The sequence below is a fragment of the Akebia trifoliata genome, chromosome 1 (genome assembly GCF_017979445.1).
Source record: "Akebia trifoliata isolate Shusen 1 chromosome 1, ASM1797944v1, whole genome shotgun sequence".
Classification (NCBI taxonomy): Eukaryota; Viridiplantae; Streptophyta; class Magnoliopsida; order Ranunculales; family Lardizabalaceae; genus Akebia; species Akebia trifoliata.
The window spans coordinates 14,757,702-14,785,400 of NC_141375.1; the positions used below are offsets into that span (position 1 = coordinate 14,757,702).

Here is a 27,699-nt window from a genome sequence, read left to right on the forward strand (position 1 = left end):
ATTTTAGAGTTTCAATTAACTAAGGAGTCTTAGGTAATGGGTAAGGATGGTTACAACTTGTGTAGGAATTATGATTATGGTATAGTTCCCTGAATGAATAAGATAATAAGTAATTTGAAGAAATGGGTAGTTATAATAGTGTTTCTCGGTATTTAAATTCATTGTGAGATTAATGAAAATATGTAGAGAATTATTATTATTAAAAGTCCTTTGAGATTTGGAGATTCACCATATCGAATTAATGGCTTAAGAGATTCGATCTGCCTTGAACGAGATCAATCGCAATCTTTTTTTTTTATTTATTATTATTTATGATCCGATCTAATTAGGCACGCAACATCATGATTACGGTTAGATTCAGCATCAACAGAAGGTTCTACCATTACGGTTTATGCCGATGATACAAAGTAAAATCTCAGTGATCTTTTTTACTTACACAAGTGGGAAGTAACTCAATTAATTGCAGGTTTTTAATTCACAATTAATTGAAATAAGTCAAATATTTTTACAATGGTAACACAATCATGACGTGAAAAAAAAAATCCAACACATAAGTTTATAATACTAGGAAGTTCACAAGGGATTATTATTCAAGGAAAGTTCAGAAGCAACTTTTACAATTCATCGTGAACCTTTCCTTCTTCTAGGGGCTGAGATTGCGGGGGTTGGATTTTGAGAAGATACCTCGAAGCCAAAGATGCATGTAGTGCTGCACCATAGGGAAGAGAGTCTTCATTGACAGTGAAGTAGGGGGAGTGTCCAAATTGAAGCTGTCCGCGTGACTCATTCTTCATCCCAAGGAAAAAAAAGTATCCAGGCATCACGTCCGAGTAAAATGCAAAGTCTTCTGATCCCATCAGTGGTTGCATGTCTCTGATGTTGTGGGCCCCCAACACATCACCTGCAACACTTACAAAGTGCTCATGCAAGTCCTTGCTGTTTACAGTTACGGGGAAAAACGGCTTTTTGTCTACAAAGAAATTGACACTCGCATTGCATCTCTGTACAGCAGCCTGTCCCGTGATAACCTGTCACTTGCAATTGACAAGAATCAGTTTCAAAGATGGGGCTGCTGGTTTTGCAGCCTCATTTTTCAACAGAACCACGATTGCAAGATTGATTGATAGAAACACTACTAGTTCTGAGGCGTTTGGTCTTTGGTGAAAAATAACTTCTATAAACATTTTGGTCATTAAATTAAGAGAGATGCCATTGGCACCTCAACTTTTTACTTATTACACCCCAATTAAAATTAAAGAAAGTGAATGGCTGCAAATAAGTAAAAATTGGGTGCCAATAGAAGCTCTCGGTTCGTTTTGCAGGACTTCTTTTTTTCGTGTTTAAGATTTTATGAGTCCAATCATAATTGTAAACAACTACTGTCCCGTTATAATGTTTTGTAATGTTGATATTATAATTTTAGCCAAACCTTTGTAATGTTTGAAGAGTGTATTTTAATATTTAATTGGGGTGATAAATAATTTCAGAAATTAGGGTGTAATAAGTAAAAGTTGGGGAGCCAATTGAAGCTCTCTAAATTAAAACACGTAACTTGATCATATATGGACATTTTCATCCAAAAAAAAAAAGTTGTTTGCATTCTATCCAGAGTCCCACAGAAGCAAGAATAAAAACTCTGGCCTGCAGAAGCTTTGGCTTCTAGCCTACTTTTGCATTATGGATTCTTCAGGAATCTGGATGCTGGTTCGTACCAAATGACAATTAGCCCCAAAATCACTTGAGGGCCCAGAACATGGAATCTGATCCCAGAAACTACACCAAACATTATAATTAACTGTTATACCTCCTCAATGCGTTGCTTGAGTTGCATAAAACTCTCTTTCGAAAAGGCTCGGAAAGTGCCTCCAATTGTAACTGAATCTGGAATAACATTGAACGCACCACCTCCTTGGAATTTCGCAACTGTCACTACCTGCAAGTGTACACTTTTATATGACCAAGTTCATAGGATAGTTAACTATAACAGATTAAACAAAACTACAGTTTAATCTTGGTAGATAATGATATAAGTTTATTAGAGATATGAAATTTGCATGAGGCTTTGTCGTCTCTTTTCATATTCTTGTCTTTCCTCTTTCTGTTTTTCTTGCCTTGTATGTTGGTCATCTTGACCCCCATTTTTTTTCCTCTTCTAATAATTATATATGTTAAATATATCACAATGTTTCAAATATATACAAACCAGTAGACAACAATATACTGTGAATACACTAAGTTAAATTACACCAAGTATGTTTAATGTTTCAATAAGCCATCAAGTACCCATACCTAATAGATAAGACGTATGATTATAAATCAAAAGATTGTGGGTTCAATCCCACCAGGTATGCTTCTTGATTTATATATGGAATCTGAAAAAAAGATGATGATCAAAGAGTGGAGTGAGATCTCTGTGAGTGGTAGACCACCAGGTGTGATGTTTAGGTCCAAGCTAAAAAAACACTAAGGAGAAGCTGAGAAGGTGGAATATTAACATGCTTGATAGAGTTGAGGTTAGAGAGAAATAGAAGCTGATACATATTGAAGCATTGGATAGAAAGGAATAAGGGCATTTGGAGGAGGATGAGAGAGCAAGAAGGAATATGCTCAAAGAGGATTATCAAAAGGTTGTTGCTATGGAAAAAGTTTGGATGCAGAAGTCAAGGGTCAAGTGGCTAAAAGAACACGAAATTTATCATCATATGGCTAACAATCACAACAAAAGGATCTATTAGCCAAGTCTCCGGTAGATGGTATGATTAGAGGGAGAGGAGGAAGTCTCCAAGGATGTGGTTGGGTTCTTCAGGAACTTCTATAAGGAGGACCACCCAATTAGGCCCAGACTAGATAATTTGCAGTTTGACAAGATTTCAGAGGAGGAACTTGTGTGGCTTGAAGAGATGGAGGTTTTTGAGGTTCTTGCCAGCATGAAGGAGATAAGGTCCCAGGCCTCGATGGCTTCTCTGTGGAGATCTAATGGCAGTCATTCGGGATTTCTACACTTAGGCTTTTCTTGACTTTTGGGCGAATTGTTCATTTGTTGCTTTGATCCAAAGAAATCAAGAGCAAATAATATTTCTGACTTAAGGCTCATCAGGTTGGTGGGTTCCCATATGAAATTATTTCAAAGTTATTGGCTTCCAGATTGAAGATGATTCTCCTAGGTATCATTGGGTAGGCTCAAGGTGCATTCATTAAGGGTAGATAGATTATTAACAGGGTTCTCATTGCAAATGAGTGCATTGATTCAAGATTGAAGGCAAAGGTCCCTGGGGTGGTGTGCAAGATTGGTCTTGAGAAAGCCTATGACAATGTGGCCTGAAAATTCTTGGAGCATTTGTTAGGTCGGATGGGGTTTGGTCCAAGATGCATTAAGTAGATGATGACATATATATCCTCACCTTTTTCAAGTCTGGTGAATGATTTGCCTCATGGCTTCTTAAAAACTTGGAGAGGCCTGAGGCAAGGGGATTCTCTATCTCCTTTCCCCTTCATTGTTGTTGCTAACGTTTTAAGCAGAATGTTGGGGAAATGGGTAGCTATTGGCGAGCTATTTGGATTTTCGAAAGGTTCAACTAGGTTAGTTGGCGTTACCTTTTTTTTATAAAACACCTCCCTCGGTCAGTTAAGCTTTTTTGCTTGCAATGAGCAAGGTCTTTGTTGTGGGGAGTGTCCAAGATATGGAGTGCTCAGTTGCAGCTCTTTGGACTCATATAGGTTTATCGCCTTCCTCATATCTTGGGTTGCCTTTAGGTGCTCTTTCAATAGTAAAAGTACATGGGATCCAGTATTGGAAAACGTGGGAAGAGATTGAGTTGTTGGCAAGCGAAGTACCATTCGAAGAGAGGTAAATTGACTTTAATTATGAGCAGTCTTTTCAATATCCTGCTGTATTTCCTCTCTCTTCAGAATGCCAAGAAGTGTGGAGATAAAGTTGGAGAAGTTGTTCTGGGATTTTCTGTGGCACGGGAAGGACAAGAGGAAATTCCATCTTTTTAATTGGAAGCGGATTTGGTCTCCTACGAATAAGGGTGGGTTAGAAGTTCCTAGGCTGGGAGATATGAATAAGGCCCTCATGGGTAAGTGACTGTGGAGATTTGGTATGGAGGTTAACACCTTGTGGAAGAAGCTGGTGGAGGCAAAGTTTGGTTGGGAAATTGGCTTGCGGCATGGAATGTAGTGGTGTGGTGTTTGGAGAGGGATCCTCAAGGTGGTGCCTTTATTCTGTTCAAGAATTCGATTTAAGGTTGGGACTGGTAGAAGAGTTCGCTATTGGGAGGATCACTGGTGTAGTGATCATCCTTTGAAGGATTAATTCTTGCGCTCATTTGGGTTGTCTTTGAAGAAACCCCTTCTGATTTCCAACTTTCTTGTGGCCTCTCGTGATGGTTTGATTTGGTGGAGGTGGAGGAATTGGCCTCATTAATAGAGCTATTGGAAGGAACGACTTTGCAGCTTGAGGATGGATCAATTTTCCCAGTTGTGACCATTTGGAGGTTGAAAATACCATCAAAGATTCCTTTTTTATTTGGACTGCTGCCTTTGATAGATCTCTTACGCTGGAAGGCCTTATAAATAGGGATTTTGTATCCCAAATTGTTGCTTCATGTGTAGGAGAGATGGGGAGTCAGTTAGCCATATGTTTGTTGATGCACATTAGCTAGGGAGATTATAATGTGTTTTTTTTTTTTTTTGGCTACCGTCGGTATCTTTTACTAGCTTTCATAAGTCGGTTAAAGGCCTTCTTGAGTCCTGGATGACCATGGGTTTTGTTTTGCCTTCAAGTTGGCTAAAAGAATACTATGATCCCTCATCCCCTCTATTGTATGTTGGGGGCTTTGGAAAGAGAGAAACCATTGTGTATTTAAAGAAGAAATTTCCGTTGATGATATTATTGTGTTTATAAAAGGCATTTTATTTTATTGTTGTAAAGCCTTTGATGAGTTTAAAGGGGTCTTTTCTGAGAACTTCATGGGAAGATGGGAGTGGTTTTGTAGGTTGCCCCCCGTGTAGTCTGGGTGTTTTGTAAATTTCTCTTCGTCGGTCACCTCGACCATGTTTAATACTAAATGCATTTACTTATTAAAAAATAAATAAAATATATATATAAAGTCCACAAATGATATTGTGCAAAAAATCTAAGAAAAGGTGGTACCTGTGAATCCAAAGGATCAGCTTCACGTGAAACGAGGTGTTGCAAGCTAACGATCACATTGGATGCTGCTAATATTGGGTCTATTGTGTGCTGTGGGATTGCTGCATGACCCCCTTTTCCACTTATCACTGCTTCAAAGAAGCCACTGCCAGCCAGGAGGGGGCCCGGTCTGGAAGCCACTGTACCGATGGGAAATTCAGTGGAGACATGCAGCCCAAAGATAGCATCAACATTCTCCAAAGCTCCAGCTTCAATTATTTTCTTTGCTCCCCCAGATCCTTCCTCAGCTGGTTGGAAGACAAGGACAACAGTTCCCTGTCAGAAGAGCCACAATACACATTATTGAATTTCATTTCCAAGTAAAATATAATATAATATACCAAGGAACGTAGGTGACAGGTGCAAGTCTATTCTAGATTAAAATAAAATCATGATATCTAATACCTGATTCAAGTACATTTTTTTATGTTAAAATAAAATCTCAAGGAACGTAGGTGACAGGTGCAAGTCTATCTAGATTAAAATAAAATCATGATATCTAAAACCTGATTCAAGTGCATTTTTTTATGTTAAAATAAAATTTCTCCGCAAACAGACACCAGCCTCTAATGTAGTTCTATATTTTAAATTTCTTAGTCTAGAAAGGATTTGTATTAAACAAGAATTTTTCCTCCTTTTTGGGAGCAAGAATTATTCAAAGAATGTTTTTAACTGAGCTTAGCTGGTGGTGAAACAATGAAAAATTGTGCCCTGAATGGAAAGCTATTCAACATAAAACTGTGAATATTGCTGAACTACCCTTCAATTGTCTATCATTGTATCATTCATACTATCATCATCATGTATGAAGAGAAACTACATCATATTAGTTGGATGTTCATGTTCTAATAAATAGCAAACACATCATGATAGAACTATATTCCAGTCTAAGAGGTCGTTGTAATTAATTTGTACCATGACACATTCATCCCTTCATCCTCAAATGGATTGTCTATATTTCTGTAGAGTTATGACATTGAGAAAAGATTAGAAGACCTATCCAAAAAAAATAAAAGATTAGAAGAATATCTTTTAGATTTACTATGGCAATAGGCCTCTGATTTGAATATTGACACATAATGCCATAAAGTAGTCTAAAAACCCGATGGTCATTTGTCATAGTAAAGTAACCAATCACAGATCCAAAAAGGTTATGTTATCTTTAAGAAATCAATGGCAAGGATCCTTTTGTGCAATCCATGAGGGAAGGTTGGCCCAAGGTTTGGACATCTCTTCATATAGCCCTTATAAATGAGGAGAAGGAAAACTTTGTCCCCCCTCATCATCCCTCCTCTTTGTGGAGAATTGATTGAGCATGGCTCCCACTAACCTCTACAACTACCATTGATTGGCTCTAATTGGGAGTATAGTGGTTGAGCCCAAGAACTAGAGGCCGGTCTATGGTCCCTTAACATCACCAATTTTCCATGGTTCTTTTCTCACAAGTATTAGTGGTATAAAAGTGAATTCTAATCCAAAACTGACGTGATTTCTAATTGAGCCCCCCTTGGGTCCCATTGTGACTGCAGCCAGAGTGTCTTGATCCAAATTCAAGCATTACAATAAACATTTTAGGACTTGAGTGAATTAAAATTTTCCGACAACTCGGACACCAAAACCCTCTTGACATATGATCATATGCCATGACACAAAACCCCCGTCTCCCAAAATGCTCAAGATTGAATCTCCCCCCTCCCTCCTCTCTCTCTCTCTCTCTCTCTCTCACACACACACACACACATATACATCAGTACATCAGTACACGATTCAGCACTGAATGGGGTATACATCTAATTGAATTTTGGTAGTGTGTAGAACACAATTGTGGTGTTTTGTAATTTTTCTTTAACCATAAACTCATATGGGAATGGACCAATGCACTCAATGATTTTGTGGGGGGGAAAAAATTCTGAAGCATCAACACATGTCGATGTGGCTAGAGATGCAGAAAAACCTAATCACCAACTTGAAATTCACATTCTCTGCATTGTGCTTAGCCTGAATTTTATTGAGCTCTTGGGCTGCTCATAAATTTTGCATGAGCTTGCCTAATATAGAATCTGAAGCCTTTGGTTGAATGTTTAATTGCTTCGTGAAGCGAGATGTTGTACAACCATTCGGCTCAAGACACCCATTGTGCTCATTGTCTTGGTTTGGTCCAATAAGGAAACATAAGTAGGTCTCAAAAGTACAGTAAACCATGGTTCAAAATATCTTTTCGAATCGATGTTTCGGTTTTTTCAAAAACCGAAACATACATGAAACATTCACGAAACATTATATATTAATATTTACGAAGTCTTTCACATGAGACCATTGTCAAGGTGTATCTTATCAATTTAAAAACACAGGGGGCATCTCATCAATCTAAAAACAAGGGAGTGTCTCAAATATTTACAAAAAAACATGATATTTGCGTCCCATGTGGCCTAGTCTTCAATAAAAGACCAGGGTCAAGGGCATCCATCAGGTAGAAAAAAAAAGGTTTTGTCTTTTCAGGAAAAAAAATCGCAGAAGAGAAGGAAGAAGAAGGAGGAGGAGGAGAGGGAAAAGGAGAAGAAGAAGAAGGAAGGAAGGAAGAAGAACTCACCTGAAATTTTTCGACGAAATAGCCTAAATCATCCAGATCTATAAGAATCACCGGAATCTTTTTTTTCTCTTCCAGATCTGTAGTGAAAATACTGAAATCTGCTTTTTATCGTCTAAATTTGGTTCAAAATCTTCCAATGTTTCGTTTTCCCCCTTGTTTTTATTGGAAAATAATAGATAGTAATAGTCTAATTTTGTTATTTCTATGTTTCTTTTTCTGTGTAAGGACATTTATGTCCATTCACCTATGTAAGGGCATTTTTGTCCATTCACCTTTTTTATTATATTATATATATCTGCCAAGCTCTTAATTAGAGACTTGACAATTCTACAATTCTTCTTGATATCAGAGCCATTAGAATTCCTCTCTTGGTTCTCCTTCGATCTCCTTCATCTTTTTTGATCACATGCTGCGATAACTCTCTGTGCTGTGTTTCATACCCTATTTTGTTCATCGTTAGCCTATTGGCTGGACTATTGGGTCCTTTTTTTTTATCTGCGATAGCAGCACTGCAGCCTGTAGAGGCGTGCGACAGCACTTAGGGTGCCTTTAGAGACCTACGATATCAGTTCGGATATTATCGGATATCCGACATTTTTTTCGGATTCGAATTCGAATATAGCACTAGTGCTATGTGTGATCAACAACAGCAACTACGACTTCCTGACTTTGATTCTCGACAGTTAGAACGCAGACGAACCAGCCATAACCACCGTCTTCTCCGGTCGGCGATCATTCAGGATTTTTTATCGTTTAGATATTATCGGATATCCGATATTTTTTTTCGGATTCGAATTCGGATATAGCACTATCCGATCGGATAGCTATCCGTTGACAACCCTAGGTGACCCTCCTTATTTTCAACTGTAGGAGATCTCCCTTCAACCCACAAGTTACGTCACTTCTTGTTTAGTATAAACCATGACATCTACTCACGAGATAAAGGACTCCACACTGCTCTTGGGGGAAATTCTTCTGCACAACGATTACTACTGCTCTGTTAGATAGTCATAATTTTCAGTCCTGGTCTCGGTCTGTGCGACTTTATTTAGGTAGTAAAAGTAAATCCGGTTGGTTATTGGGCACCATCCCTAAGCCACCCCCCACTGATCTCAAGTTTGAACAATGGGAAATCGATAACTGTACCATTCTTGAATGGTTATTTAACTCTATGGAATAGAGCATCTATACCATGTTCATGTACCATGAGACTGTCTCTTCTTTGTGGTCGGCCCTCACTCAGACATATGCGCATGCTATGAATGACTTGAGGATTTATGAGATGTATCGGGATATTGCTCAAACTACCCAAGGCACTCAGAGTGTGGCAGATTACTTTGATTTCCTTCAGTCTCGTTGGGAGGAGCTCTCGCACTATAAGTCTATGGTTGAGTTGTCTACAGAAGTAGCTGGGTATGTGGTTAAGTAGATTGGTCGACATCAGACATACCAATTCCTCATGGGTCTACGTCCTGAGTTTGAAGTACTTTGGACACAGATTCTTAACACCACTCATTTTCCATCTTTATTTGAGACATTTGCGACCATTGATAGTGATGAGCGTCGTCGCCGTGTAGCTTCTTCTCAGACTCAAGTCCTTGGGATTATCTCTGTCCCAGCTACAGATCAGATGGCTCTAGCAGCCAATTCAGGGTTCTCTGATTCTCGTACTCAAGGACATGGCAGTTGAGCCCGTGGAGGCCGTGGACGTGGTAAAGGGAGTGGCCTTACTTGCAGCCATTGTGGGAAGGTTGGACATGAGAAGATCCGTTGCTTTCAGCTTTATCCCCACCTTTTGAGATCTTCTGTGGGACATCCTTCTCCTCGTGCTGCTACTGTAGAGTCTGCATCAGTTTCTCAAGCGACCCTTGGCACCATCGATTTGCAACATCTCCAGACTCAGATTGCAGCCATTGTACGGGATCAGATCCAGGCTCACACTCCCTCATCCTCGACTGTTGCGTCGATTATTACACCTCAAGGTACATCCTCTGCACTTCATGCTACTCAGTCTGGCTCTGCTCCACTGACATGGGTAATTGATTCTGGTGCCTCTGATCATATGACTGGTGAGTCTAGTCATTTTACATCCTCTATTTTTCCTACTACTCATAGGGAGGTTCGTCTTGCTGATGGGTCCCTCACACCTATCCACAGCAAGGGTACTATCTCATTATCGCCTAATTTTTCTCTTGACTCTGTGCTTCATGTCCCTCACCTATCTCTTAACCTTTTATCTGTGAGTAGCATTACTAAATCTTTAAATTGTTCTGTAACATTTTTTCGTACTCACTGTATTTTTCTGGACCTGACTTCGAGGAGGATTTTTGGCAAGGGGTATGAGAAGGATGGGTTGTACATATTTGGATCTCAATCAATTGCGGCTCCAGCTTCTGTGCTTCCATCGTCTGGGAGCCACACTTTTTCATCTGAGTCTTTAGATTTATGGCATGCTCGCTTAGGACATGATAATTTTCAGCACTTGTGTTCTTTATTATTTCTGTTTTAAAAACTTCTTGTAGTGGGCACAAATTTCAATGTTCTGTGTGTGAACTTTCTAAACACACTCGTACCTTGTATATTCCTCGTATGCATCGGTTTAATGCAATATTTGATTTAGTTCATTCTGATGTTTGGGGGCCTTCCCCTGTTACTGCATTTAATGGTCATAGATACTATGTTACATTTATAGATGATTATTCTCGTTGCACTTGGGTTTATTTGATGCGTTCTCATTCTGAGGTGCTTCATATTTTTGTTAATTTTCTTAAAATGATTCAAACTTAGTACAACATCACTGTTAAATCTCTCAGGTCAGATAATGGGGGGGAATATATTTCGGATGGGATTCGTTCCCATCTTCATGAGAATGGTATGCTCCATCAGTTGACATGTCCATACACTCCTGAGCAGAATGGGTTAGCAGAACGTAAGAATCGTCATCTCATGAATACAGTCAGGTGTCTTCTTCGAGGCATGCATGTTCCTAAGGCATATTGGAATATGGTAGTTCTAACCGCGGCTTTTCTTATTAACCGCGTTCCGAGTCGCACCTTAGGAGGACAGGTACCTCTTCATGTTCTTCAACCTGACCGCACTCTCTTCCCCATTACTCCTAGAGTCTTTGGGTGCACATGTTTTGTTCAAGATAGGACTCCCACTCGTACTAAATTAGATGATAAAGCCATTCGGTGCGTCTTCTTGGGTTATTCTACTATGTCCAAGGGGTATCGATGTTATGATCCGGTTTCTCACTGTGTCATACATTCTCTTGATGTTACATTCTTTGAAAATATTTCATATTTTCGTACTACTTCTACTTTGCAGGAACATTTTTCTTCGCAGGACCCATCACCTATAGTGCTTACCCTCTCCGATCTTTCCTTCACCTCCGTTGGAGTTTCAGGTCTACACTCGTCGCCCTCGTCCATCTCCAACTTTGCCAACCTCTCCTTGGACTCAGGTATATCATCTCCTACTCTTACACCTATACCTGCTCCTATTCCTTTTGTTTTTGGCTCTCACTTACCTATTGCTCTTCGCAAAGGTAAACGAGAGTGTGTTACTGATCATCCCATTGCCCAGTTTGTCTCCTATCAGGGTCTTTCTCCTTCTTATCAGGCCTACCTTGCTCTTATTGATTCTATTCGAGTTTCTCGATCTGTATCAGAGGCTTTGCAAGATCCTCAGTAGACTAGAGCTATGACTGTTGAGATGGATGCTTTGCAGAAAAATAATACCTGGGAACTTGTTACCCTTCCATCTGGGGAGCAAACCGTTGGTTGTAAATGGGTCTTTACGGTGAAATACCTCGCAGATGGCACTGTTGATCGGTATAAGACGCAACTAGTTGCTAAGGGGTTTACGCAGACTCCAGGGAAGGATTTTGGTGCCACATTTGCTCATGTTGCCAAACTTTCCACTATTCGTCTTCTTATCTCTTTAGCTGTTTGTCACTCATGGCCTCTTCATCAACTCGATGTGAAGGAACGCTTTCTTGAACGGTGATTTGACTGAAGTTATATATATGGACCCCCCTCCTGGGTTTCGTCTTCAGGGGGAATATTGTGGGAAGGTATGCCGCCTTCTCAAATCTCTGTATGATCTGAAACAGTCCCCACGAGCTTGGTTTCAGCGTTTTTCAGAAGTTATTTTGTCTATGGAGTTTACCAGATGCCACTCATACTTGTTTTGTTCATCGAGGATTGGATGGTCGATGTGCCATTGTTCTAGTATATGTAGATGATATTATCTTGACAGGAGATGATGCCCAATGGATTGACAGGGTGAAGATGATATTGGGTCGTGTTTTTTAGGTTAAGGACTTGGGTCCTCTCAAGTACTTCTTGGGGATAGAAGTAGCTCGCTCTCGACAAGGTATTTCACTATCTCAGCGCAAATACACATTGGACCTTCTTCAGATACTGGTATGCTTGGTTGTCATCCTGCCTCTTCTCCTATGGATCAGAATCATCGACTTCATATCGAATCTGGTGATCTATTATCTGATCCGGCTTCTTATCAGAGACTTGTAGGTCGTCTGATTTATTTGACTAATACTAGACCGGATTTGACCTTCGCGGTTAGTGTAGTCAGTCAGTTTATGCATGCTCCGCGTACATCTCACCTTGAGGCCGTTCATCATATTCTTCGCTACTTAAAGTCACGTCCTGGCTTTGGGCTTTTCTACTCATCCACTGCTCAACCACATTTGTCATGTTTCACTGATGCTGATTATGCGGGCTCTCTTACAGATAAGAGATCTACCTCTGGTTTCTGTACATTTCATGGAGGTAACCTTATCTCATGGAAAAGTAAGAAACAGAGTGTGGTCTCTCGTTCTTCTGCTGAAGCTGAGTATCGTGCTATGGCTCTTGGGACATGTGAGCTTCTCTGACTTCGATCTTTTACTAACAGAATTGGGATTTCCTCTTTCTGGTTCTTCCTCGTTGTTCTGCGACAACAAGTCTGCTATCATGCTTGCTTCTGACTCAGTTCTTCATGAACGAACTAAAGCATATAGAGGTTGATGTTCACTTTCTCAGGGAGAAAGTTCGATCTAGTGCCCTTCAGACAGTCTTTGTATCTTCTTCAGATCAACTCGCCGACATGTTTACAAAGTCTGTTGGTCCTTCTATCTCTAACTCTCATCTTATCAAGCTGGGTTTAGTTGATATATTTGTTCCAGCTTGAGGGGGAGTATTGGAAAATAGTAGATAGTAGTAGTCTAATTTTGTTATTTCTATGTTTCTTTTTCTGTGTAAGGACATTTATGTCCATTCACCTATGTAAGGGATTTTTGTCCATTCACCTTTTTTATTATTATATATATCTGCCAAGCTCTTAATTAGAGACCTGTCAATTCTACAATTCTTCTGTTTCGTCTTGGAAAGTCGAAAAACCGAAACATTTTGGCCGAAATATTCGTAACGAAATGATATTTTGAACCATGCAGTAAACCACCTCAATTTGGCAGTCCCTTCGAGGATGGTAAGATGTTCTCATCATTAATTGTGTACCATGTAGATGCCAAAGTTCCTTCCAAAAAATGCTAAGAAACACGGAGTCTCAATCACTAAATATCAAAAGTGATATTCCATGTAGCTTTACAGCGTGATCGACAAACACATGTGACAATTGTGGCTCCCATGTATAACAATGGACCTAGTTGGAGAAGCGATCCACGTATGATATTGACTACTAAGAGATATTTGTTCTAGTAGAAAAGATGAACTCTACACGTATTACTATTCATTACAACAAATGCGGTGACCTATACATCAAATAGATGTACAAAATGCCTTCCTTTATGGAGATTTACAAGAAGAGGTGTATGAAGGTATGTCCGAGCTTTTGGCTCCTGGCTTCAAAAGAAAGATATATAAGCTAAAAGAAAGCTATTTACAGCTTCATGTATCTCCCACGACATGGTTCAAGAAGTTCAGTGGGATAAGTTACTAAAATACATTCAGATTCATGCTTATCACGCTTTGTCTATGAAACACTTAGGAACTACTACCACCGCATTGATCGTGTACGTTGATGATATTGTGCAACAGGCAATAACCAATCTGAGATTCAGAATTTGAAAATGTTCCTGGCCAAAGAGTTTGAGATTAAGGATCTTGGGCCCTCAAGATACCTTCTTGGGTTTGAAATTGTCAGATTTTGAAATGACGTACTTATATCTGAAAAGAAGTATATTGTATATTGATTAAAATATACTAGGAAACTTGGTTCCAAGCTCTCATATAGTCCAATAGAGCGAAATGATAAACTAGATGAAGAGGGAGGAGCACCTCTTGAAGACATAATGTATATTTCAAAGGCAGGTTGGATAACTGATTTATTTCTCTCTTACTCAACCAAACTTATTTAGCTCTTACTCGACCAAACATTGCCTAGGTTGTGTGTTATTAGTTAGTCTATGAATTATCCTCAATTAACTTATCTAGAAGCTGTCGAGAGGATACTAAGGTATCTTAAGTCATCTCCAAGGAACTAGGAGTTGTTTGAAATCATGCTACTTGAAAATGAAAGCTTTTATACAGGTGGATTAGGGTTGTGATAGATAGATGTTCTACTTTTAGATATTATATTTTTGTTGAAGGTAATCTTGTCGCATGGAGAGGTAAGAAGCAAATGGTTACTGCTAGATCTAGTGCAAAGAGTGGATACAAAGATATGGCATATGGTGCTTGTGAGCTACTATAGGTGAAAATGTTGTTATATGAACTTGGTTTTTCTATGGAAAAACCTATGAATTTCTATTATGACAATAAAGCTTCCATTAATATTGCTTACAATCCAGTTTAACATGACTGAACAAAACACATTGAGGTGGATCGCCGTTTTATCTGAGAAAAAGATAGCATGCAAGGAAATTTGTCATTCATGTATAGAATGAAGATCAATTTACAAATATTTTCACCAAAGCTGTTAATACCAATCACTTTCAAGACGTTATCAACAAGTTGGGTATGATAGATATTGCGCCAACTCGAGGGGAAGAGTTGTCAGGACCAGATTAGTCTTTTGCATATCTTTCTGTTCTTTATGTATTATGTCTTTCTATTAGGAGTATTTTCATCTTTATAAATTAACTACACAAAGAAAAGATATTAGAGATTTGGGAAGAATAAAATACCATATTTCCTCCATCCTCTCTTCTTTCTCCGTAGGTTTTTTTTTTTTTTTTTTTTTTAATCAAATCAACACACTTTTTCTAATAATTCTGAAGTTTTCTCCCAATAAATAGGGTGAGTCTCTACATTTTCTAATATTGAAGAGAGAGACTTTACACCACTTCTAAATTTTGAAGGGAGGGAGAAAGAGAGAGATCTACATGGAGAAGTAATAAGAGAGGGAAAAGAGTTTCCTCTCACTATAATAGAAATTGTGAATTCAAGAAGAAAACCTGTAAATTTGATCCCCATTCTTGTTGTTCTTGAATCTCTAATTATTAGACGAAGCTCTCTTTTCTTAGTTGTAATTTTCAATTTTTCGCATTTTCTTATCATCTCCACTTTTCTTCCATGTTTTTCATGAGTTCCATAAGTTGATCAGGTTCAAGGTTGGATGCAGGAGTAGGGTGAGATTTTGGGAGGATATTTGGTGCGGAGAGATTCCCTTGATGGTTAGATTCCCAACACTGTGAAGGCTAGAAATCTACTCAAAGCACCTATGAATACAACAGAGATATCTAACAAACCATAAATCAATCTCATTTAGTCTGCCCTCAAGGTCAGTCTACTCAAGGCTCTGCTATAAGATGAAAAGTAAGATAAAAGGAACTCTTTTCTCAAGCCTCTTGAGCTTCATAAGAAGCTAGCAAAGGATCCATTCACCATGATAGAAGTGGACGTTGTAGAGATGCATGAATAAATCCATAAGCACAATTTCCAAAAAAAAAAAAAAAAAACCATTTTCTCCACCATATATAGCAAAAAAAAAAGATCCAACTAATATAATCATAAGCTTTTTCCAGGTCCACTTCCATAAAGCCCCAACTTCTCCAGATTTTTCCATACAAACATCTTTATTCACAATTAATACCCATCTATGATTTGTCTCCATCAAACAAAGTCATTATGAAATGAAGATACAGTTGAACCCATAACACTTTCAACCTATTTTCTAACACCTTCACTATAATTTTATATATACTACCCCCAACTAATTTGCCTAAAAGAGTTGAAGGAAAGAATCGTTTCAGTTTTCAGAACTTAGGCCATAATGGAGATTGCTTTCCTCTTGGAACTTCTCACCCTATCCATGAAATGACCTTTTATCGAGTCCCAATATGCTTGGGAATCCATTTGGCTTAACAATTTATCCCCAAACACTTCACCAATCACCCTAGGAATCACTTCCTCTGGAGATCCCAAAACACTCTAGCCGAGAAGTGATCTTCCCAACACTAAGGCCAACCAATGCAAGTTTATACTAGTATGAGTGAGAATAGAGCACAAGGTAGTATCTAACCAATCTTAGTACTCTCCTCATCTTCAAGAATGATGTCCACAACCATCAGCCTAGAAATATTGTTGCCATCATCTTCTAAATTTTGCAACACGGTCAAGAAAAGCTTATATTCTCAACATTTTCTGCAAGCCAAGCAACTTCTGATTTTTGTTTCAAGCTAATCTCTTCCATACATGCAAGCAAGGTATTAAATTTCGATTTCGGTCAGCCTGGAAATGAAAATATTTCGTGGAGATATTTCAATCAGTGTGGAAATAATTACATGTTCATGGAAATTATGGAAATATTATGAAAATATCTAAAAATTGTCGACCAACTTTTAGGAGATGATAAATCATGCGTGGAAACACAATAATGAACCAACACTTGATGTAGACTACCATCACGTTGGCTAAATAAGAGTAATGGGCCCACGTAGACTACCATGTTAGCTAAATAACAACTCTGCCCTCTACTATTCATGATGTAGATCTGATTTTTTTTTTAAATCAGAAATATTTTTTGGCTTCATCCAAAGCTTGAAACAGACGACCAGTGAACTCCCAAATATAATATATTAAAATCTAACCGTGCAAATTTACTCTTTTTTAAAATTAAAAAAAAAATCTTTTGCATTTTGGATGGCACATAAATCGATGATCACCAGGAAAGAACATGTTTTTCTGAAAAGAAAAAGAAGTGGGTTGGTCAGATGGAACATGTGTGATCATTAGAGACCCAATAAAAGAGTATCATATTCTCCACGAAGCCCAAAGTTAGATAGTTATCCAACTCCATGCTCTACGGTATTAAATTCATACAATAAAGAGTATTTCGGAAAGTTCAAGACATGCTTATCTTTGACTCTTCGTCTCTACCATTCCCATTCTTTTAACATCATGGCAACATCCGTGGTCTATGCATATGGATTGACAATCATAGGCAGAAGCAAATGGAATAACTCTTTCTCTTCCGCGAGAGGCACGACCCTCTCTCTCTCTCTCTCTCTCTCTCTCTCTCTCTCTAATGAGACCTGTGTCTTTTTTTTTTATTTCGATTTAAGAAATGGAATCTCTAGATTCTTGAAAAATATGAGATTTTCTACCAAAAAAACATTGTTTTTCAAACTCTGTACTTCTTTTTAACTGAAATAATAAATATAAATCCTAAAAACTTCTTTTTTTTTTTTTTTTTTTACTTCAAGTGGAAGACTTTCAACATTTCAAGGATTGCCACTGAAATATTGACACTTTCCCTGCTATTTTTTATTTTTTCGGTCGAAATCTACAGTTGACCGAAATTTCAGTAGAAATGTCCAATGATTTTGACCGAAATATTGGCAAATAGACATTGTAATGTCTATTTCGTGTCTGTGGCTCTCGAAACCGACATAGTTCAACCGAAATAATTGAATTATGTTGATTTTTAATACCTTGCATGCAAGTAAGGATGTTAATTGAGCCCGTCGACCCACCAACCTGGCTCGGCACAACAGAAAGAAGACAGGTTAGGGCCTTGATCTTGATTCTTGAGCCCAGAAAGGTATGTTCAAAATTTTCCAAACCGTTGAATCCGGGATGGGCTAGGGCCTAACAATGCCCAACCCGGGTGTTCACCCACTAGTACCTTTTATGTTAATACTATCTATGGTGGATATAAGATTTTCTAACAAACGATAACTAAACCATATTATAAATAAAAAGTTCACATCTTTAACCCCTTTGTTCCAATTAGGATAGAGATTGGACCCCTATTTTGATAAAACAACATCAACTGGCTCCAAATGATCTAAAAAATGCATGAATTTTATTTTTCATAGAACCCACTGCTCATTGGTCCCGAATTCATTCTTCCACCGGGAAGTGGACCAGCAGAGATGAATTTTTTTAGGATATGGTAGATTCCTACAAAAGTTCAAACCTGCAAGTGGAAAGAACAAGCCCTGATAGAATGAGGCAAATAGAAAGCTCAACCAACAAGAAAGGGAGGATCTCCTAAGCAAGGGCCTTCTCGGGCCAAGCAGAAGCCCATCGTCTCTGCTGCCTTTCACATTCAAAGTCCCAACGTACAAGAGAGAAGCGTGCCGGCAGCTGATCATGAACTACAAGCCCCTAGATGATGCCCGAACCATTAGGGTCGGGTGTGGGCATAATCAATTTAGGCCGATAGGAGTATAGGGCTGGTCTAAGTATAGCCAAGAGCCTCTTTAGAGACAAATTAAAGTTCAATGAAGCCTAGCCCAAACACGCCCATTCCCCTTCTTCCTATCAATTTGGGCAATCTCTTCAAGAATCAAACTTATTTTTAAGTGCAGTCTGCGAATAATTGTATTGTTTCAGGAATTGAGTTTTCCTTTTAGAGCTTTAAGCCTCTTGGAAAATACAAAACTTGTCTTACAAAAGAAATTAAAAGACTCAGACAAAGAGGCCAAGAAGTCCTTAATATTAGGATACTGAACCAACATCTTTTCTAAACTAAACTAAGTCAATCTTTTATTCGACCCTCCACCATCAAGAAGTAATAGGCTATGATCAGGTGGTTGGTCTCGAAAGTGAAAGTTGGTTACGTATGAGTAAGAAACCCCCCCAAGACGTTAACACTAGAAAATGGTCCAACCTACACAGAATAGTTTCTCCTACTTGCTTGATCATGCAAACTTAGACCCTTAAAGAAGAAGATCAAATCAAGTCATTTATATTGACAAAGGCTGCATAATCTCTCATACTTATGTTAATTATATTCCTCTTATTTTTCTCATAAGTAAATTGTGTGACATCGAAGCCTTCCCTAATGCACCAAGGCAGGTGCCTCACACCTTCCTAAATATACAATTTGATAAACCTATTTTTGGTTAACCAACAATGGATTGGTGAGATGGTGATGCCAGGACAACCTAGATCTATTTGATTCTAAAGCTGTCTACTTTGGGAAGGGTAGTACAAAGGCTAATTAAGTGGCGATGAAGAAAAAAAATATTATTAAAAGGTTTTTTTTTCCTAAGAAAAGGGTTTCCAAAATTCCCAATTGGCTATATGTTGAAATTTATAACACAAAGTTTTCCAATTACAGGGTATTTGATTAGAGTTGGATAAGGGTTAAAGAGAAGGGAAAATGAATAAGGGTTGAGGAAATGGGATTTCAAGAATTCAAAAATCAAGAAGCAAGAATATTAAGTTAAAATAAAAAGAGAATGGATAGAAAGATAAAAGATGATAGAACCTTGGAATCACACCAAGATGGATGTCTCCAATCACTAGAAGAACTGCAGAATTTCTTTTATTTCCATAAACTGCTAAAAATAATTACAATAGTCATACACATAGGCTAGACTCAAAACCATAATCCTAAAATTACATAAAAATGGACTCTTTTGACCTTTAGAAGTCAATCACATGTAAGATTAACACCCCATCGGCATTTTGGCTATAATGTTCTCAAAACTCATCGGAATTGCGAAATCTTGGGCTTGTTGGATAGGAAATAGAATAACCTATCGAATGATACAAAAATGGACCTAAATAAAAATGACGTTAATATTACCTAAACTCGAATTAAACCCTAAATAACCCAAAACTAAAATAATAACAAAAATAACTAATATTAAATAACCTTTAACGATTATTAGGGTTCGGCCTCTCTTTTATATTAAAAACATGTGGTTAGTATAGGAAATAAATATTTTCTTAGCCATCACCATATTATGAATAAAGTTGCAATCAACCTCAATGAGCTTGGTTCTCTCGTGGAATACTGGATTACTAGTTATATAACTAGCAGCCTGATTATCACAATACATACGCAGAGAAATAGGAACTTCAATCCCCTTCTCTTCTAGAAGACATTGAACCCAAAGCATCTAACATGCAGTATGTCATCACCTTGTATTCTGCTTCGGCACTAAAATGAGCTATGATTTGTTTTTTACAACACCAAATTACCTCTCACGAAGGTACATTACCCAGAAGTACATCTACGAGCAATCTGACTCCCTACCCAATCAGCATCTGAGAAGCTAATAATTGATATAAAGGGTGAAGGTCTATATAATAATCATTTGCCTGGTGACCCCTTTAGATACCTCAGTATTCTAAACACAACATCCCAATGAATATGTTGCGAAGCATACATAAATTGGATAACTACTCTCACAACAAAGGTAATATATGGGCAAGTGACAATCAGATAGATTACTTTGCCAACTAACCAACAGTAATGCCCTGCATCAAGATAAATCTCCCCATATTCAACATCAAGCTTAGTAGTATAATCCGTAGGAGTATCAACTAGTTTAGAACCCAAAGCACCAGTCTCAAATAACAAATCTAGAACATACTTCCTCTTAGAAAAACTAATACCTTCTTTGGAGCGAGCTACTTCAATACCCAAGAAGTAACGAAGAAGACCCACGTCTTTAGTGTGAAATTGTTTGGCTAGATGAGTCTTCAAATCTGAGATACCACTAAGATCACTTTTAGTGATGATAATATCATCCATATAAACCATCAACACAATAATTCCACTAGAAGAGTGTCCCACAAACACTGAATGATCAGAAGTAGACCGAACAAATCCATAGGCGAAAACAACTGAGTTAAATTTATCAAACCAAGCTCTAGGCGGCTGTTTCAGCCCATAGAATTCCTTTCGTAGACCACACATTAGTCTAGTCTTACCAGAGACAACTTATCCAGGTGGTTGCTCCATATACACCTCATCCTACAAGTCTCCATGTAGAAAGGCATTTTTAATATCCAACTGATACAAAGACTAAGTATAACACACTGCAATGGAAACAAGAACTCAAATAGAGTTCAGATAAGCCACTAAAGAGAAAGTCTACTATAATCAACCCCATAATTCTTATGTGTAACCCTTGGCTACAAACCTTCAACCTCTCAACAGATCCATCAGGAAAATACTTGACTATATACACCCATCTACGCCCCATAGCCTATTTCTCAAGTGGAAGCGGAAATAGATCCCAAGTATGACTATGATAAAGTGTTGCAATATCCTCATCCATACCTAATTTCCAAAAAAGAAGATAATGCATATGTATAGGAAGTAAGAAAGGAAATAGTAGACAAAGAAAATGCAAACTAGAGAAATGAAGGTGACATCCGATGAAAAGATACCAAATCAGTAATTGGATGCTTAGTGCAAGATCTGGTATATTTTTTTAAAGCAATAGGAAGATCAGATGTTGGTGGATGTGGAGGAACCTCAAGTGAAGCTGACGATGGATTTGGGATTGGTAGAGAAGATGAAGGTGCTCGGAAACCAGTGCGTTGATATATGTTAAGAGACATAGTAGAAGGGTCATCCCCCAGGAAGAATTGGAAGCACAAGCGAAGAAGAAATTGTAAGAGACAGCTCCCCCTGACGAGAAGACATAAGATCCAAATCAAATGAGATACCAACAGAAGAGAAATAAGGTGTAGACTCGAAAAATATCACATTAACACTTATATAGTAACGTTGAGTGATAGGACAATAACACCTATTTCTTTTTGTGTACGATAGTAACCCAAAAAGACACATTTGATGAATCTTGGGAAAATTTTCTTCAGTCTAAGCTCAAATGAGTGAACAAAGCAAACACAACCAAAAACTTTAGGAGTAACAACAAAAAAATGAACTTTAGAATAAACCAGAAAGAAAAGCGATTGACTATTTAAAATTGATGATGACATGCGATTGATTAGATGACAAACTGTGAGGACAACATCACCCTAATAAGACTTAGGTACATGCATCTGAAACATTATGATGCAAGAAACATCAAGTAAATGACGATGTTTTCACTCAACATCATTCTGTTGAGAAGTATTAACACAACTAGTTTGATGAATAATGTCATTATCTAAACAAAAAGACTAAATAGAAGTTGCATGTATTCTAAAGCATTATCAAAACAGATAATTTTCACTAGTTTGCCCAATTGGCAAGCCTCATACATTCTAAAACTAACATTGAACTCAACTTAGGAATAACACAAAGTAAATTAGACAAAATCACAAGACCCAACCGATAGTAGCACTAAAGGGGTGAAACTAAAGCATTCAAGGCAAAATCATGCCCTTTATGCATTAAATAGTATAATTCATCTTTCTCATGCCACAAACCAATCATCTTCCTTGTCTTGAGATTTTGAAAGACACAATAAGAAGGTTACGAAGCATTGCAATGATTTTGTAAGTTGACTAACAAAAAGAAAATTAAAAGAAAAATTAGGGACCAAAAGAGAAGAAGATAAAGGAAGAGATGAGTTTAGAAAAATATCACATTTCCCAACTACATTATGAGTGGACCCATCAACTAGTACAATATGAGAATTAAGAGAATAAAAATTAGAAAATAAACGAGATATACAAAACATGTGAGCACCAACTCCTGAATCGATGATTCAAGATGAGGGAAACTTGGTAGTCATAAATGTGGGATGACCTAAAGTAGCCATAGTAATTGTGGGTGGAGTAGGTCCTACAGTCAAGGTAGTCAACTTCTAAAGAATCTCCTCTAATTGTGTGGTAAAATCAAGAAATGCAACACTAGATGTAGTTTGAAAAGTGGAATCGGTGGAACTCTAAGCAGGTTCCTCTTGAGCCTGATTAGCCTAAACAGGCTTACCCCATTTATTCCAACAAAATTGCTCAGCGTGGCCAGTATAGTCATAATAGATACACATCAAATCACCACCATGGCCTCCTCTACCACAGTCAACACGCCCACCATGGCCACAAGAAGAATTGGATGAACCACTAGAAACCAATGATGATGACTCTTTTGACAGTAGTTAGTAAGAACTCACTAGTAAGAATCTGACCCATTAAAGAAACATACTCTGGATTCAGGTTAGAGAGAAATAGTGCAGCCTAAAATTCTTCTCACTACCTTTTCTGAGTCTAAAGATCTATAGTTAAGGACTGATATTACTTAAGTTCTTCCCACATACCCCGAAGAGAGTTATAATAGTCACTCAAGGATTTGTTTCCTTGTTTAGTAGTAAACATAGTCTCAAATAGATCATATACCCTAGAAACGTTCGTTTCTTGAGAATACATCTCTTGTTTGACTAGTCAGATCTGTTTTGTTGTATCCAAAAATATATCACATTGGAAAAAATAAAAGACTATATATTGTTCCATACCACAACCATGCCATATCTAAGGAATTATCACTTTGCCAATCTTCATACCGTTTATCATCCCGGGAATGTCGATCTTCAACCAAAAATCTTGATTTATTCTTAGCACAAACCAATACTCGCCCAGAGTGTGACCATGGGAGATAATTAGTGTTGTTGAGCTTGACAGAGGTGATCTGAGCACGATTACCACCATCAAAAATCCCCAAATTTGTCATCTAGGGAGGATTAAACTGAAAATTCCTACGAAGATAAAATAAATCTCAAAAAAGTATAAAATATTCCTTGGAATATTTTATAATGTGACTAGTGTTGAGATGCCAATGAAACAACGATCGGAATAAAATCGTAAAACCCAAAAACATCCAACAAAAAAAAAACAAGATTTGGGCAAAACTCAAAAAAAAAAAAAAAATCGAATGGGTTTTACAGCGTCAAGGTCAACAATTTTTATTTTTAAGTTCAATATTTTTATTGTCGACCTCGACATTGTAAAACCCACCCGATTTCGTTTTTTCGAGTTTTTCCAACTTAAATACATGGAAAGATTGGCTTAAAAATTGAAATAACAACTTGTGTAGATGATTTCAAACCAAAAAAACCATCCTTAATCGATTTTTAACCCAAAAAGAAGTAAAATAATTGAAAATTCTTAATTTTTACATACATCTTCAAAATGCTTGAAAAAAACCTTCAAATTTGCTTCTTCCTTCTCAAATCCTTTTCATCAGAATAGAGTCTCCAAAACTAGACCGGGATACTGGAAGTCCAATTTTTTTAAACGAAAAATGGTGAGTTTGAATGGTTAGGGCAATTTCAACATTTCAATCATGAGAACTGTATAGAGTGAGGTTAAGGGACTATTTTGAAAAGAGGGATTTACTAAATGGACTATTTTGATAACCAACAACAGTCAAGGACTAAATTGAAGGAAAAGTTAGCGTCGGGGACTATTAAGTAATTTTCCCCTTTCTAAACCAATTAAAATTCAATTTGGACACTTCCAGACATTTCTAATTATAGCCTAAAATCTAAAAATGAATTTAAACAAAAATAGAAACTTCCTAACAAATAGAAACTAACAAGAAATAATACTCCTAAAGTAATTATGGAATAGAAATCCTATTAGATTAGAAAATAGAAATAAATCCTAATAGAATTAGAAACTTAAGACATTGTAGATGTCCTACATCAGGCTCCCCGTTCTTGAAGAAAACTCGCCATCGAGTTGTTCTTGAAGGTCCGTTCTTTCCTTGTTTTTCATTCATCTCTTGCTCTAATCCACTTCCAGATTCAGTGATATTCACTCTTCAAACTTTTTTTAATGGCCCAATTGTCAATGCACGCATGCCAAATTCCATCTTTTGTACACGTTAACAAACTTGGCATAATATTTGTAATCATACTTTCCTTAACCACTTCTTCAAGGTTCAACTCATCCATAGTGTGCGGGAATCAATCCATAGCGTATTGATGGATTCGGGTGGGTGGAGGAGATCCAATTTATCAGCATAATCAATATAAGGGGCTTGTGTGGTTTCTGAAAAATTGTGAGGCTTATATGGAGGTTTGGGATTATGAGAAACATGTTGTGGAGGTTGATATGTGGCTATTGGAGGGTGAAGAATTTGATTTGAGGTCTAGGAGTGATGGCGTATGGCTAGAATGTTGAGGGAGAGTGGTATGAATCGTGAGGAGTGATTTATTGGAAGGGTTTTGATGGAAAGGTGTTGTAAAAGGATTTGGTGCATCAAGGGATGCATGAAATTGGTTTTGGAGTGGTGCGATTTGGATAAGACCAAAATTCTGAGGAGAATTCTGGTTTTGAGGGAATTCGACCTCTTTAGCAAGGTTTCTAGAGGCTGAATTATGAGGAGAATTGAGGGAGAGATGGTGGAATCCTTGGGGTCTTCATCTCCAAGGATTTTCTTTCCTTTCTCCTTCTCAATGGTGTTGAGAATCATGCCTTAAACAAGGTGCTCCAACTTAGCCATAATTTTGTGGATGATTCTTTCTTTAAACTTCTCAAATTGAGCTTCTAGATAAGATTTGGGGACAAAATCGTCTTCACCAACCATATTTTCTAGATCATAGCAAAAGATATTATACCACTTGATGTAGTGGAAGCGTGTGAATCAATAGATTCAATAGATAAACAAGCAATAGCTTGAAGAAGATAAAGTAAAGAACTAGAAAGCAGCCAAGAGATAATAAAAAAAAAAATTGTATTATATGTTTGGAATTATTGAATTTCGTTTTTGAAGCTCCTTATATAGATAACTTCATCATAACAACCTTGAAACATTCTAAAATACTAAAAAAGTAATTTTTTATTCTATATACAATATAATAGCAATTTTCTAAACCTATTAAAATTCAATTTGGACACTTCTTATCATATAACCTAAACACTAAAAACAAATTTAAACAAAAATAGAAACTCCCAAAAAAATTCAAAACTAACAAGAAATAATACTTCTAAAGTAATTATGGAATAGAAATCCTACTAGACTAGAAAATAGAAATAAATCCTAATAGAATTAGAAACTACTTAAGAGATTATAGATGTCCTACATCAAAATATCGTCATTGTCCCATATCAATAACATAGTAGCTCATTTGGTTCCAATCTTTGTACCCATACAGGGATCCTGGAAAATAAAAAAGAAAAGGAACCCACAGCTAATACATCAAACTAGTGCATTGACTTGGGAAACCTATCTCTTTACCGGGTATATGAAATCCATGGATCAACTACAATATAAGATAGATGTTAACGGTTCCCTTGCCAACCAACAGGACATGAGAAACGTCATCTTTAAAAATAAAAATAAAAGATTAGAGCATCCTTGAAGTGCAAAGAGAGTAAAAAGGCAGAGATACCAACAATATTTCATGTCAAAATAATTTGATATTCAAGATCTTCACGAAAATTAATTATACTACAATTGAATACTACTAACTAATCCAAAATAATGGATTATGAAAAAAATATGACTGAGATATAGGATGAGCTGCTCAATAGATGGATTACAGATCTTGAAACATTAATGGGGGGAATAATACCAATCAACTGCCTTCAACACATTTTAAATCAGAACATACACAGATCTAAGAGCCTCAGATGAATAGCATCTCATTCCTAACAAATTGATGATCTTCTCTTGCGAAGTAGAAGAAAGTAGGCTTGCTTTTTAAAATATGATGAATCAAAATGAGAGGATTTAAAGATTTCTTAACTATTCTAAGCCCCTATATATAAAGGAGTGAAGAACACAAAATCTATTTATATTAAACAATTTTGAAACCTATATAATAAGAGGACTATAGTAACTAAAAATATCAAATAAAAATAATTGCTCAAGAAACTTGCAGTAGAATCTAATAAAAAGAACAAGTCAAAGGAAAACGGTGAGAAGCTATAGGTTAATCAAGAAGCATGTTATGAGAAACATACCGGCAAATCCTCGTGATGATCTTGAAGTATTTTAGCTGCACCAAGAAGCATCGCAACATGGGCATCGTGCCCACAAGCATGCATCTTCCCCGGGATTTTACTCTTGTGCTCCCATTCTACACTCTCCTGAAACAATTAACCCCCCCATCAATCCAATCCAATCCACAGAAAACTATTCTCCACAATTCCCCCAATACTTAAATTTAAAAAGAAAAGAAAAAATAATAATAATCGATCGGGTGCTATAAATCCAAATCAATCCAATACAGAAAACACTGTAATCCACAATTTCTCCTTCACATAAACCCATTAATAATTAAATACAAGACCCATTTTATAGAACCAACCAACAAAAACAAAAACAAAACAATGTAATTAAAATTGAATCTAACCTGCATAGGAAGAGCATCCATATCTGCTCTTATAGCGACAAAAGGCGGTCCACCGGACCCGATATAGCCGATAACACCAGTAATGGCGACAGGGTGATTATAAGGGATACCCATCTTATCCAATTCTGATCTGATAAGCTTACTTGTCTCAAATTCCTCAAAACCAAGTTCTGGGTTTTCATGTACTCTTCTCCTAACACCTACCATCCACTCCACAATCTCAGGTTTATTAGCATAATTGAGAAAATTCAAGGAGATTTCCGCCAAATCTTTTGGATTCAAAGAATCTGACAAAATGGGTGTTGAGCAATACAAGTTAAAAATGAAAATCAAAGAGACCCATTTGCAGAAACCCATGTTTTCTCTTGAACTAGTTGTTATGAAGAAAGAAAAGTTCCTTTATAAGGGTTTTGTGCGTAACATAGAAAGCAAGAGAGGGTTTTGATTTGGAGTCGT

General features: G+C 37.3%; 1 protein-coding gene across 1 annotated transcript; it reads right to left on the reverse strand.

The window, feature by feature from the left end:
• Positions 1-445: 445 nt before the first annotated feature.
• LOC147410760 (IAA-amino acid hydrolase ILR1-like 4) lies at positions 446-27,699 on the reverse strand. Its single transcript, XM_086439847.1, has 5 exons — positions 27,244-27,699; positions 26,852-26,977; positions 5,156-5,470; positions 1,805-1,933; positions 446-1,028 (listed from the first exon to the last, which is right to left on the reverse strand). The coding sequence occupies exons 1-5, from the start codon at positions 27,598-27,600 to the stop codon at positions 615-617; spliced, it is 1,341 nt and encodes a 446-aa protein (XP_086295973.1). The 5' UTR covers positions 27,601-27,699; the 3' UTR covers positions 446-614.